Source organism: Falco biarmicus, chromosome 9 (assembly GCF_023638135.1).
Source record: "Falco biarmicus isolate bFalBia1 chromosome 9, bFalBia1.pri, whole genome shotgun sequence".
Lineage (NCBI taxonomy): Eukaryota > Metazoa > Chordata > Aves > Falconiformes > Falconidae > Falco > Falco biarmicus.
Genome location: NC_079296.1, coordinates 21,066,961 through 21,081,646, shown reverse-complemented (window position 1 = coordinate 21,081,646; position 14,686 = coordinate 21,066,961). Strand labels below are relative to the sequence as shown.

The 14,686-nt window shown below is 40.1% G+C and overlaps 1 protein-coding gene across 2 annotated transcripts in view; it reads right to left on the bottom strand.

Moving 5' to 3' along the window:
* ABLIM1 (actin binding LIM protein 1) overlaps positions 1 to 14,686 on the bottom strand; it is a 143,657-nt gene that overhangs the window by 20,876 nt on the left and 108,095 nt on the right. For both annotated transcript variants that reach the window (XM_056351185.1, XM_056351186.1), the window contains 4 exons: positions 14,409 to 14,444; positions 12,981 to 13,110; positions 2,653 to 2,757; positions 278 to 325 (listed from right to left, as the gene is read on the bottom strand). In XM_056351185.1, coding sequence (XP_056207160.1) covers positions 278 to 325; positions 2,653 to 2,757; positions 12,981 to 13,110; positions 14,409 to 14,444 — 319 coding nt within the window. The remainder of the gene's footprint in view (positions 1 to 277; positions 326 to 2,652; positions 2,758 to 12,980; positions 13,111 to 14,408; positions 14,445 to 14,686) is intronic.

Sequence of the window (14,686 nt, the reverse complement as noted above, 5' to 3'; positions counted from 1 at the left end):
GGAAGGCATCTTAATGCTAAAGAAACAGAAAAATCCCAGTTAATGGCAATTCTGCCATTAATATCAATGTGGCCAAGACTTAAACCATATGATCCAAATTAAACAACATGCTTTGAAACATAATCACTCAGCAGAACATGCAATAACAGCTGTTTCAAGCTTGGGCTACTAATTTTTTATGCTTACAATGTAAAACCCTAATGCTTTTCACTAGTCTGCATGCCTTTTCATGTAGTTGACACTCCAGCTTTGAAATGAAAAGGGAAAGGCCATTTACCATGTTGTTTGTAGATGGGCGGTTTTCTGTAAATGTTGACGCCTTGATCTGTGAAATTGAGAAACAGAAAAATGGGAATATAAAAACTACTTCAGCTGTAGCTAAAGATAACTTCAACACTAAAACAACAGACAGACCAAATCAAGGACGTAGCACAAGAAAAAGCCAGAAAGCTATTTCTAGTATTATACAAAATCAGATTATTTAAAGAAAAGAAAACATAAGAACAAGTGAAAAGTCAAAGACATGTGATATGAAGTCCTTTGGAGCTGATTCTGTAACATGTGGATGCATCCAAGTCATGAACCATTAATTTTAAACATTCAGAAGATTAACAGTGGGATAAAAGTTAGAGAAGAAATGAAAACAAGCAAGACATTTCAATGGGGAAGACACAAGCCATTTGGGGAAAACTACCCCAAATAACTTTTGTGGAAAATTGTGCTTCAGTCACAACAGCTCAATTTTCTTTCCAACTGACTGGCGGGATTGAGCAGAGGAGAATGCAGCAAGCCCCAAATTCACTTCAAAATCCAGAGAACAAAATAGCTGCCTAACACACTTGTTTGAATAGTCAACAGCAGCTACACTTCAGTGAGTCAAAGGGATTCTTTATGCAGTGTTAACTGATATACTACTAATTCTCAAGCCACAAGGATAGATTTAATTTCTTTTCTGTAATTTTCTTATGTAAGGCCCACCACATTGCACATTATCAATGTAAATCAGAATAAAAACACTTCCCAGAACTCTAATGCAGTAGACCTACAGCATATCTAAAAGATACCATATTTTTACAAATAGTAATCTAAGACAGGAACCAATTTGTTCAAAACTACCTTCCCACCCAAGCCAACACTTCCAGAAGTTAATCCAAAATCAGTACTACAATGCAAAAATCTGTCAGCCTCTTATTAGAAGACCAAAATAAGCTACTGGGAACTAGAAAATTAATGTCAGAAACACATTTTGCTACTTCATACTGCCTGAAAAGAAGTTTTCACTTACGTTAGAATGAAAGATGAAAGAGCATTTTGGAAATACATGCTGTGTACTGCCCATCCAATTAAAGTGCTATAGGAGGAGACAGCTCAGCCTTTGGTGTTAAGGAAAGCTAACCCCAAAAATCTATTGAAACAGAGGCAAATCTCACCCTGCAGAACTCTACACCCTTGACTAAACAGGCAAATTAATTGCATACAAGGACACTGAGGTATTTCATTCCTGTTAGTGATCTGTTATGGCTACTTGACCAGCAAATAGGTACAAACATTGCAAGGGCAGTCATGCAGTACTTTTGCGCACATCTATACCAGAAAGCTATGAGGAACATGGGAACACGGCTCCTTCTGTGGTGGAACTGCACCAGCTGAAGAGGACAGCTCTCCCACCATGCTAGAGTTACTTACTCAGAGCTAGTCGTGCAAGTGCGCCTTAGCTTACGCAGGTCAAAGTGAGCCAGGTTAGCTTAAGCAGTTAAAACAGCCTACCTGAGCCAAGCCAGGTCACACTGACTGAAAGGGAAGGTCCCACAGTTTATCTGCCACTTCTGAGGAAAGGAGGAAGAGCAGTAACCTCTGGCAGTGTGAAGGGATGCTAGACTGAAGGGGACCTGAAGAATAACTGGGTACAACAAGGCTTTCAGCTAGCACTGATGCAGTCAGAAGATGCATGTCCACAACCCTAGGGACATATACCCTCAACCCATCAAAATCCAAGACAGATGGTCTTCTCAGAGGCTCGAAGAACTGTGCAGCTCACTTCAGAACAGACTGCCCTTCATAAAGAGGACATCCTAAGGCATACATATCCTTATGAATCTGCAGGTCTCTCTGAGGACACCAAGCCATTGCACAAAGCAAGTAAAGAAAGACCTTCCTCTGCTTGCTTTTTTTTTTTTTTTTTTTTTTTTTTTTTAAAAAAAAAAAGGAACTCCTGGGTTCAAGACTGAAACAAGTCACAGCAGTCTGAATGTACAACATATGTGATGGCTCACTGGTCAACTCTGTTCTGCATGTGAATCAAAACCAGCTCCTCCAAAGTTAGCAGAGTTACACTGGTGCTCAGCTGGTGCAACTGGGAGAAAAATCAACCCCTACATAGCTCTTAACCAACTCACAGGCTATCAACCAACACTGGAAACCAAGGCACTCTAGCATGTGAAACACCTGACCAACAGAATCATTAAAAATCACAATGGAACCCCCACCATTTATGAACACACTACTCCTCTCAGCAAGCCCAGGAGCAGTTCCAAGTCCTGAGGGTGCACCCCATGGTAAACAGCGTGAAACGATGGAGACAAGACAAAAGTTACAAAGGCTACATTCTAGACTGTGACAGGACACCGAGACATATACAGTGCCAGCTCCTACCTGGAACATGGAAATGTTTAGGGGCCTGAGCGTAAGTTGGAGTGAGAGGGCGGCTGTCGGGCCGATAGGGGACAGGGGAGTTCCGACCGCTGGACGGCTCATTGCCTCCAATGAAAGAATGGAGAAAACAAAATGAGAAGAGGGAGAGCAATAAAAAAAGCAAGCCCAATCAAACCCAAACAAAACTGGTGGAATCAAAACCTCCAGGGAGAAAAGTAGTTGAAAAATATAAACACAAACAATAACGAGAACTGGTAGCCCTGGTGACTTTTTTTTTTTCCTGTTATTCCTGCAGAGACAAAAATTCATGTTCAGGCTGGAGTTGAGGTTTGAGCAGCTCAGACTCATTCTGACAGCATGCAGGCAGGAGCTGTGTGCTCGTAGCTGGTGATTAGATGGGCAGCGTGGAAAAGAAGAATGGAAGGTTACTTGGCAATGATATAGTTCGGAGATTGCTACTTGGAGTTAGAAGTCACAGACACAGAGCATTCTAGCTGATAAGCAAACCCAAAATGAAACCAGCTCCCAAGCAGATAGAAGCAGATGCTGGCGGTTACTACAGTTCCCTAAACCAAAAGCATACAGAAGCTAAAGATGGAGAATAGCTGGTAGGTCACTTGGCTCATATCAAAAGGCATAACTGTTCCTTACACACTCTTTCATTGGTTTAGGTCTCTGGTAGGAAAAGTTTGATACGGTAAAAGAATTTGTAAAGCAACGCAGTCCATCAGGTGGTTGCACCCATTTTGTTGGTGCCACCCCAAACCTTTGCCAATGCCAAATTTGGCGCTGGTAACAATACCTCACCGCTGCTGATGGGGCAAATCTGAATCCAATGTCTAAAAAATTTAGTTCCATTTTGCACGCACGGTTTGTTCCATTTGTAGGATTACTCTTACCAGGACTATTTCTTTGCCTCCTAACAATCCACCACACCAATCCAATGGCCCTGAAAGTTCCCATGTCTGTCAGGGCGAGAGGGCTGTTGCATAACTATGCTGGTTGATCCCCAAGTATCAAGACTTAACAGCCAAATACCCAAACACATGACTGTATGTGTACCAAAAAGGAATGTTGCTGCCTTTTCCTTTGTGCCATTCTTCACACTAGCAGAAACTGTCTGCAGAGGTGCTTACTTTACATGGGTGTGGGTGACCACAATGGTGAAAAGTAGGGGAGAATCAAACATCTTCAATTTTTCAGGTATGCACAAGGGCTTAAAAAACCCTAGAAAAGGAGGTGAGTGGGCACACAAATACAGGAGGGTTATAAAACACAACAAAAAAGAAACGACTTTTTATTTTTCAAAAAAGAAGCTTCCTTTCAGCTACAGGTTTCCTGCATCCTGTTAGAGGACCTAAAACCTTGGACTCGGCACAGTTCTTATTTATATATTTGGGGCAAGGAAGGTGCAGGAAAAAAGAAATTTTCTTTATAATTCACACAAAAGTTCCTCTTTTACTGCAATGATCATCTGCCAATCTAAAAGGCACCAAAAGGGAGAAAAAAAAATGCCCTTTACAAACCTCACTGAGAGACCTGTGCCACAGAGGCCTCTGCCAGCATACAAGTTAATCCATCTACATATACACGTTTTGAAAATTACATTCACGGTTCAGGAGGCTTGGCTGGACAAGATCTGCCCAGAAGATTGAATGTGCAAAATTTTATATTTATCACTTGGATATTTCAACCCTAAATGACATGATGTTCTTCCAACTACACAAACTGAAGGTGGTTTTCTACTTTGGGTCCAGCAATGCTAAGCTTCTGGCCAGGTAGCAGTAAGCGCTAGGTTTACTAACTCTGAAAAGCAGTATGAACAATTAATTCAACCAATATTGTCAGATCTCAATCTATGGTCCTTTACTTGGCAATTCCAGTGACGTGTTCTACTTGTCCAGCCTTTGAGATACTGTGATGGTGAAACACCTAATTTAAGCTGATTTTACTTAACGTCTTTTGTTTCTATTGAGAAATTATGAGTTACTTTTCAGCAAAAACATTGTTTTTTAGGGAAAAAAAACCATCAATATTGACATGGCCTCAGGATATAGTTACTTCTAAAATTTATAACCTTTATAGAGACATGTCATTCTGCCTTTCTGCTTCCATCAGCAATTAGTATATCCAATGAAAGAGAATAATCAAAAGGGATTTATTGACCTGTGGACTTGGCACAAAAGAGGAGTCACAAGTACATTTCATCTGTTGGGAACTGGTAGCCAAAATGTGGGCATGCTCATTTTACAATGCCTCTATCACCAACGCTACAAACACAGGAAAGAAATCCTTCTTACACCCCTCTCTTTATCTCAACTACACACAACTAAATATGCTTACATCCATAAATGTATTTGGATGGTTAAAATTGTATCTGGTACACTGATAATTTGTTTAGAAAAAACTGGTAATGTTCTATAACGCATATAGTATCAGGCAGACAGTTAGCACAGTATCCTCCTGCACACGGTGCTTTGTTGGCTTGTAATTCCTGGGGTGCCTGAGCAGCCACTCTTCCCAATGACTCTTACTAGTACTGACAAATGACTCTCCTTTACACTTTCTAGGATGGCAGTAGCATTACTTCCAACCACTGCAGGAGGGAATGGTACATCTACTTTGACTCTCATTAGAGCATCCCTGAGGAGTCCACTCCCGTAACAAGGCTAAAGTGCTTCAGAAGCCACTGTAAAATCACCCACAATTTACGCAAGCAGTGCCAACATCTGTGGAAAGTGCATATGCACGCAGGAAAGCAAAAAAGCCCATCTGTACCTGCCTCCCAGGGCCTCCTGGCTGGCCTGTCTGCAGCTTTAGGTAAAGGCAGGGGCTGCGCATGCTCTGAATTGGGGTTCCTTGATGTGCCTGCCCAGGAAAGCCTCTCTTGCTATCTCAGATATGCTGTTAACCAGTGTTAACTCCACAAAGCAACAAGAGCACTCCAGTTTGCCAACACTATAGGAAAAAACTAGTTCCCACCCCCCTGGCATGAAGTTGAACATGTGTAGGTGGGTGGGGAACGTTAAGAGATAACTAAGTTCAATATATAAAGCAATCACTTGAGCACAGCGGGCTCAAAAGTGAAATTCAGAGGCTTTCTTTTTTTTTTTTTTTTTTTTTTTTTCATTCTGTTTGGTCCATCAGGTAGTTCCCATCTTCTATGGCTCGATTTGTTAAGCAGGTTCCCTGAGCAGTCAAGAATATAATTGCTTGCCTATAGGCAGCACAGTGTAATGTAGGTTCCTGCTGCCTTCTGAAGTGTTCGTCACTGGGTTCACTGTGCAATTCACAAGGTAAGTTCACAGAATCAGACCAAAAATCCCATACACAACAAACACCAAGTCTTCTGTCAACTTGTAATTTAGTTGCTCTGCTTCTGAATAGAGGAAAAAGCTCAACAGCACCTGAAACTCTTAAGTCCTATAAAGGTTTTGTCAAACTATGAATCATCATCTTGTCCAAATGTGTAGCCTTTATTTCCCGCACAAAACTGAAAGTTACAAAACAGTCAAAGCACAGCCATTTTCCAGAGCAGAATTTTCAGCTGCATCCACAAAACCCTGGAAATAATTATCACACACAGAGAGCATCTGATTTCAGAGACCTGCCTCAGGGAAGTAAAGTAGGAACCTGTGAAAAGCAAGGCCCAGATTCACTATGAAGATGTGTTGATTCCTTATGGGAAGGTCTGGGAGCAGAGGAATACACATTACTGTGGAGCTTTTTTTACACAGAAATCTTACAGGGGCTTTGCAATATTCTTGAATGCCTCTGAAAAATTCTAGGCATGTGAAATGAAATCCTGGCTTTCAATGAGAGTTTTGTCTCTGATTTCAGTAGGGCCAGGGTTTCTTTCATTCATGGACTTGTTTTGATTCTTTCATAGCAAAGACAGTACTTTATTGAGACATGAGCAAATTCAACGGAGAATCCAAATGAGATTAAATGAAGTCTAAGCTGATGCATATTACACTCTCTTCCAGCTCATTCAACATACATGTTACAACACCAAAGTCTCACTAAGTTCTTCTGAGGCATATTTAGCCCCTTAACTCCTCAAAGTTCTTTACATTGGGCCTTGCCTACAAGGCTTGAGCATGATGCTTATTTAAGCATTATGTTGTATGAAAACACACTGAAACTGGTCTAAAAGTCTACTTTTCTAGCTTGATGATACAAAATAACACAGGCGTAATGTGTCATATGCTGCTTTCATTATCATTATGCTGTCTGGAAGTTACGCCCCTTTACCAAAGCAGTTTTGGCATGATCTATGTTCTCTGACTCCTCAAGGGAAAAAACCCCAAACAAACCAAAACTATAGCTTCATGAAATCTTACAAACTTACACTGAGTTCACCTTTCTGCTAAAAGTAAAAGTGGCTTTGAGAAAGACTGACCAACTAAAAGGGAAGATTATGATGCCTCTTCTTTGAATCACTCCAAATGTATTTATCACATCTGATTAATCCCAGACAGTGCTATAGTTGTCATTTCAGGCACAGTAACAAGGGTCTAATTCCCTAGCAGACACAGAAACGCTACTCTGAAGGTGAAATAATGCAGTTATTTAAACTTTTAAAACAGACACCTGGAAGACCCAAGGCAAACCCCTACAGATCAGAATACCAGGGAGTTGCATTAGATGCAGCCAGTGCCACAATAAAGCTCCCTTTTCTGCCACACAGACTTACAAAGGGGGTAGTTGGACACCTGTGGTATGCAAGGAGGACAAATGAAGAACCATGTGGGAAACCCAGATCAACCTCTTCAGTTGATAACAAAATATCTACATATAAGCATGAAGTAGTGAAAACGACACAGTGCAACTGGACCTCACTCAACACTACTCAAATGTTAAACCCCCACACACAATCCCCCCAAATTATATAGTGGGCAAGCTATATTGTCTCTTCCTATGGAAACACACCTACATTTAATAGTAGCAAGGTTTATTTAACAAAAATTTTACCAGTCCCTAGCATTTTGTCTTTCTTTAAGTTCATGTGCACTGTTAATACATATACGTGTATATACATGGTGTGTATTTTCAGAGTATATCTGACTAAGAACTATCCTCCATCACATCCCTTTTACACGACAAGCCAAAGCTTGCTCTGACTTAGGGAACATTATGAATATTTGTTCATCTAATGTTCTGTGAGCATTTCATTGATCACTTAACATGCTGGAAAAATTACAAAGGTTGTCAGGCCTTCAGACCTTTTGTAGCTTTCAGTATTTTGTAGTAACGGGAAACCAAAGACTTTCCTAAGCTGTTTCAATAGTTATTTAACTTCACCCTAAACAAGTCAGAGACATAATCATGATTTTTATCTAATTGAAGTGTAACATAGGATCTTATTGTATCTTTGTCTGCTATATGGGAGAACCTTCTATTACCACGCAGGTACAGAGACAATGAACAAATCACCACCAAAAACTTCTGTTTGATAGTGTTAATACATTAACAGCCATAACTTTTTTGCTATCAGATTTGGAATTATTTGATGGTCCTCTGAATCTCCTGCAGTGTTTCTTATGTCACTTATCAGGGACTGTGGACCTACCAATTCAATTCCCTGTAGATCTTATTCAAGTACCTCACATCTCTACTTAGCTCTTTTAGCTGCAGCATCTCTTTCTGCTGTCCCACCCACCCATCCTAACGTCCCCTGGAACAGTCAAATCTTCTTCAGAGTCACTGCTCTTCCCAGCACGTACAGATGGACAACGTGGCCCAGAAGCATGGCTTATGTTTGGCTACACTGTTCACGGAGAAAACTTGCTCATGTTCTTTATTGACTACTACTCTCCCAGTCTGCATGTCATCAGGGAACTCCGCTACACTATTTAATGTCTTCTTCCAAACCATTACCAAAAATACCCCCAATTACTTTATCTATGTACATTTTATAAATGTCTGAGTTTGGCTCAGTGTTCTGAGGGAACTCAGCTTGCAGTGTTAAACGATACACATAAATGTATTTCTAGTTTTTTTAAGTAGTCATCTTCCCTCACAGGGAGGGGACACAAAAGAAAGTAAAACCATGCAGGTATTCCCACCACATTAACCTAGGCATGAAACTTGCGTCACCTTAAGAAGGTGCTTCCTTCTCTCAACCAACTATTAAAAGACTATTTCAGACATGTGATTTACAAGATGTGGGTACTGCTGCTTGCCCCTTCTCAAACGTACCACATCCTCAGATGGTGTACACTGTCAGGGAGATATGAACTTGAGCTTTCAGGAGCTTTGCTGAGTTACAACACATAAAGGTCTTAGGCCTGGACAGGATTTATGTAAAATTTTCAGAAAATTGTGGATTCTTACAATGCCTTATGTGACATTATTTGATAAGAACCATACCCACTCCTTTGTCTATAGTGCAGGGGTCCTCAAACTTTTTAACCAGGGGGCTGGCGCAGGGATGCAGTGGCAGGCAGTCATCTGCGGCTGCTTGGTTCCCCCTGCAACCCCCGGCCGGGGGGGGACCGGGGGTTCTGTAAATACCGGGGGCTGGATTGAGGACCCTGGGGGGCTGTATCCAGCCCACGGGCTGTAGTTTGAGGACCCCTGCTATAGTGCTTGTAATCCCACTTGGCCTTTTGTACCGACAACCGAGATACATACCTAATCTACACACCGGGTAATTCTTTGAAATCTGAAAACAATAGGCATGGATTTCCAATAGTTCTTCTGATTTATCTACTGAAGAAGCTATTTTCTCAACAGAAAAAGAATGAAAACGCCACTTGAAAGAGTGTGAGCATTAATTTGGATTTACAGCAAAAAAATGTTGAAATTGAAAGGATTATGAATTAACTGCATGCTGAAATGAGCAGTGCATCTATTTTTAAGGGTCCCAATCTTTTAAGTTTGAAGTGAGATTTTTTTTTTATAGTGACATAATAGGAAAGTTGCAAGTGCATATTAACAAAAACCATCTAAGAAAACGCAAAAGTAAAATTAGTAATGGTGACCTGAACACGTGAAGAGCTATAATGTTGAGACCTCTTAGCATTTCTTGAAAGGTCATGGCAACAACTTCCTTGCAACTGTTTTTGATTATCTCCAGTTTATCTTCATTAATCAAAGGTGCCAGAATAGAACCCATGTCCAACTTACTCAACTGCCTCGTTTTGAGCTCATGTAGGTGATACAAGCTATGACCTTCTCCCCCAACAGAAGAGACGGCACAGCTAGAGAGTGCTCTGGTTGAAAGTAAAACCACATTCACAGAAAGTAAGAAGCAGAACTAAAAGCTTATTGAGCTGAAGGAGCTCCTTGAAGGGACACAATGAAAGAACAATCCTCCTTCAAATCAAACCATGGAAAATAGCAGATTGAAAAGAAGAGAAATTACCAGATCTTCAAGTAGTGCAAATCTCTGCAATTCTACTGCAGAGCCTGCTGACTCTCACTAGTTGAGGAGAGGCCTAGAGATTTTAATTATCGCCAATGTGATTAACTTTCTTGTTGCCATTGATCTTTTTTTTTTTTTTTCTTCACATTTTTGATCACCTGGCTCTCAATCCAGGCTGTATCTATAGTCAATTTTTAAATGCATGTGTTAAGAATGTGGAAATAATAATTAAATTTCATATGCTAACTGCCGTAGTGATTGTTACATACTACTTTAGAAAGAAGCTAAATTAGGCACACGTAGGTTCTGAATAGTAAATGATAATGCTTTTCTAATAGGTAATTTTTTGATGACTCTTTAACTAGGGCCCTTAGAAATGACATATTTCCTCTGAAAAAAGGACATTATGTCTATTCTAACGTAGTTTTAAGTGTAACGGCACATTTTGAGGCATGCTGAGCTATACAGCCAATGACAGCCTTACGGAGATACACCTTATTAGCTTTGAGAGAATGCTAATAAATCTCCAGCCTGGAGGGTACTCCCTGGGGAGGCCTGGCTCCTTACCTTTGACATGGGGGATGAAGTGGTGTCGGAAGGGGGAGTTGGGGCGGGAGTCATGGTGAGTGGAGCTGAGACTGCTAGTGCGCAGGTATGACAACCGCTGCACACCAGTAGAGAGCAGCTCTGCAGCAGCAGGGAATCGGGGGGCAGAACAAAATGAAAACAAAGAAAAACAATAAGAGAAAGGCAGGGAAGGAGGCTTCAAAGGAAGAAAAAAAAAAGGCATTGAACAATTAGGATTCTGAAAAGAAGGAAGGAGAAAAAAAAAAAAGGTTAAAGACGTACCAAAGGGTTCATAAGTGTTAGACAAAATTACAGGAAGTATTAGAAGAGAGGCTCAGATCTGAACTGTGTCACTAATTTAGCATAACATCTAGCGGCTCAATGAGCTTCTGATCTATGCCTTGTTACCAAAAAGTAGCCTGTTACCAGCATGCAAACATCACAAACCTTGATGCTCAGTTAGTTAAAAAAGCAGCTGTTTTCAAAAGTGTCTGACCAAAAAATGTCCATCAAGAGGCATGCAAGCTGTTTTCTATTGTTTTAAGACATTCCAAAAATGTTGCCAACATCAGTTAAGGCACTGCAGGAGGAAAAGGCTGCAAACTTTTTAAAAACTTGTAGCACGCGAATTTTTGAAGAACCTTATGCTGACAACATCAACACAGTGGTTCACTTCTCTCTCAAAGGCTAGCTGGGAGGCAAAGAGAAGTTATCTGGGGCCACCGGGTTTATTCAGAGAAAAATTATTCTTGCAAATAACATGATGATAAGAAGTGCCATTAGGAGAGAAATGGTAAATATACATGTGCTATCATTCAACATGAATAATTACTGTAGGAAAATTATGAAGTAGCATTAACAATTACCCCAAAGAAGGATAGCAAAGATCAAAATGATGAATTCTACAGAATTACTTCTGTGCCATTTGAGAAACAGATACAGGTGAGCCAAAGATGAGATCATCTGAACCGAGATAAGTTTGAACAAATATTGTCTCATAATATCCCTCAGGGTGTGAACTTTTGAAGATTTTACATTTGGATCCAAACTCTGGCTTAAGCCCATCCGCCCATCACAAGAGTTACATAAACAGAGACTGCTTCTGGGGAAGGTCCTTGACTGAATGCAGACAGCAAAACTCCATCACAGTGAAGTCTGGAATAGGGTCTGGATTTGTTCATATGTCTGATACAAATGGAAAAATCCCCTCAGAGTTGCCAGAATCAGGATACAGAAGTTTGCAGCTTTTTCACGCTTTCAAATCTCTTTCGGTTTCAATTGTAGCGTCATCTCAAAACACGGGCATGTTGTCAGCACTAAGTATCAGAATATCAGACACAATTTGCTTCTGTCCCACCTCCTTTTGGTCCTTTAAATAAGGCATTCACTAACAGACACAATTAGCTGCTTTCAGCCCACCCCCACTAGGAAATGGCTACAGCATTCAAGTTCCACAGTGGCAGCTCTATTATAAATCTTTAATTTTAAAAATGCAGCTCCTATTGCATATGGGCTTTTGGCATCCAAACTGTTCAGCTGTAATCACCAAGGAAGATGAAACTGCATGATTGTATCACTTAATTTAAAAACAGATCACAAAGATTTAATTCATCACCATAAACAATAAAATCAGTCTTGAAAAGTCTTCAGTGAATAGCACTTCAGAGATACATTTTTATGCAATTTGGGCATGGATGAACAGCTCATTTTCATATCTTCCTTTAATACACACAACCAGTAATTTTGGATGCACTGGGAACCTGAATGACCTGTACATTTTCTCTATTGTACATAGAACTTGTACATCCATGCTAAACCAGTAAAGAAAGTTTGTGGTTTTAAAATGTTCCCAGGCAATTGCCTATAGCTTTAATTTAGAAATCTACCTTGTAAACCATGAGTCTCTGTTTTAAAAAATTACTAGCAATTTGGAGTATCTGGGGGTTTTGCTGCTGAATCTGACGTTCTATAGCTGCACCAAGCTTTAAATGAATTTTTAGGAGGGAAGCATCCTATGCTACTGACTTCTGTGTAGTCAAGCCATAACTTTTGATTTCAATATGTAATACGTTTCCCAAATTCCAGAGTGAAGTTTGTGATTCACTGCTGCAAATCTTTGCTCACTTTCAGAAACATATAAAGATTTTAAAAAATCATTAATCAGAAACAAACCCAGAAGATCCATATTTATGACGTAAGAAACATTCATCAGTCTAGTGCAAAAGAGTGCATCAATCAAGAACAAAAAGCCAGGCAGGAGATACTAAAGTATTCAACAATTTTTCAATCCTAAATTTTCACTGCTAAGAGAAACAAGTGCTTTGCTGTGCTACTAAGTGACATAATAAAGTAACTACAGTTTTACATATACTTCTAATGCAGTTGCCCTTACCAGGTCTGTGGAAATGCTGAGGGGAACGTGACATGGTCGGTGTGTAGCTATGACGACTGTACACTGGAGAATTAATGGAGCCCTGACTAGTAGACCTGTGAATCATGCGATCCCGAACATCTTGATAACCCTGCAGAATAGAAGCATTTACTAATAAATGTAAATGCACATTACACATTTTCAGCAGCACTTAACTTTCACAGAACTGAATACACCAGCAGAAGCTACTGAAATAACAATATCCCTTAAGCTTTCAACCTGCTTCATTATTACTGTTCTCTAATGATCGGTTCCAAAGACTCCAATCCATTTTTATAGTCTGGGCCAAAGTTTAATCTTGGAAGGTTCCAACTCCACCTGTAAGTTCTATTAAATTCTATAGAATCCTAGATTTGCCCACATTCCTGTGAGTCCATAAGGGAAGCTGCATTCAGAAGATGTCGGTCCCATCGTGTACTGCACAAGATACATGAGCTCACCTTCAGCTAATGTGGAGATCAGCAATAATTCAATAGCTGAAGCGGAGAGCTCTCTGTGGCTTAATTTACCACATCTTGACTAGCCACATCAAAAAGTATTTAGTAGCCAAATTAGATTCCCTTTGTATCTGAAAACATGACACCTTCTTGTATAGCAAAATTCAATTTACTTGGTTCCCTGGGAAAAAAAATCCAATGAAAAACCAAATAAAACCCCACCAAAACAGATAAAACACCTACACACACACACACACCAAGAAAAAAAATTAAAAAAATAGACAAACCACAAAGCAAGCCAAAGCAGGACAAAAGGGCCAGAATTACTGTTAATGCATGTGAAGGTTTACAAAAAAATTTTATAGTCACTTTTTTAATAAGTAGCAATTACTACAACTTTTATGTTGCAAATAAGCAACACTCCCCACCCCCAAAATGATAACAGTCCTGCAATGGCATCTATGGTATCCTGACAAATGACTTCCCAAATGTTTCATGTTATTGTGATGATCAAAATAACTCCAATGGAAAAGCAAAACCAAACCAAACCATTGCTATGCTTTCCTCAAGACAAAACTGCACTTTAGTAGCAAACGTGGCTCATCATTTAGATGCTTAGAGAAGCATTTTAGCTTGTGTAAATGATCCAGCTCCTGGTATCTGAGTCTGCCCGGTCCACAGGAAGGATGAATGTACAAGAAGTGACCTCTGCTGGGCAAATTACTCTGCTTTACAGACAACAGGTGGGAGCAGTAGCTTCAGTTTTTGTACATTCTGTCAATAAGAACACAATGTTTTCTTTTTAATTTTTCTTAAAGTTTCAATATTCAGAAAACACGTCTATGTGGCAAACAGAGATGGACCAGACTGGTAACAAAAACACCTGCATTTGCTGAAGTGAATAATTCTAATCACAGTAAGATACTGCCCCAAAAGGTTCCACCAAACTTACTTCTGCAGAAGGGGTAGGTGATAATGTCCTTGGAGACTGCAAAGACATAAAAATAAGGTTACGAAAAAACCTTGCATGTTCTGGGCCAGAAAATGGTAATCTAAACACTGCTGCAGACACACTGATATATGGCAAGGTAGAACGGCAATGCAGAAATTACTGAGGCCATTGCAGCACTGGGATTTGCTTCTTCTGCACGGCTCGGGAACTGGTCCATAAAACATTGAAGCAATTAAAGTTTCTGGGAGAATCTTTATAAACGTGATTAATTCAGTCAA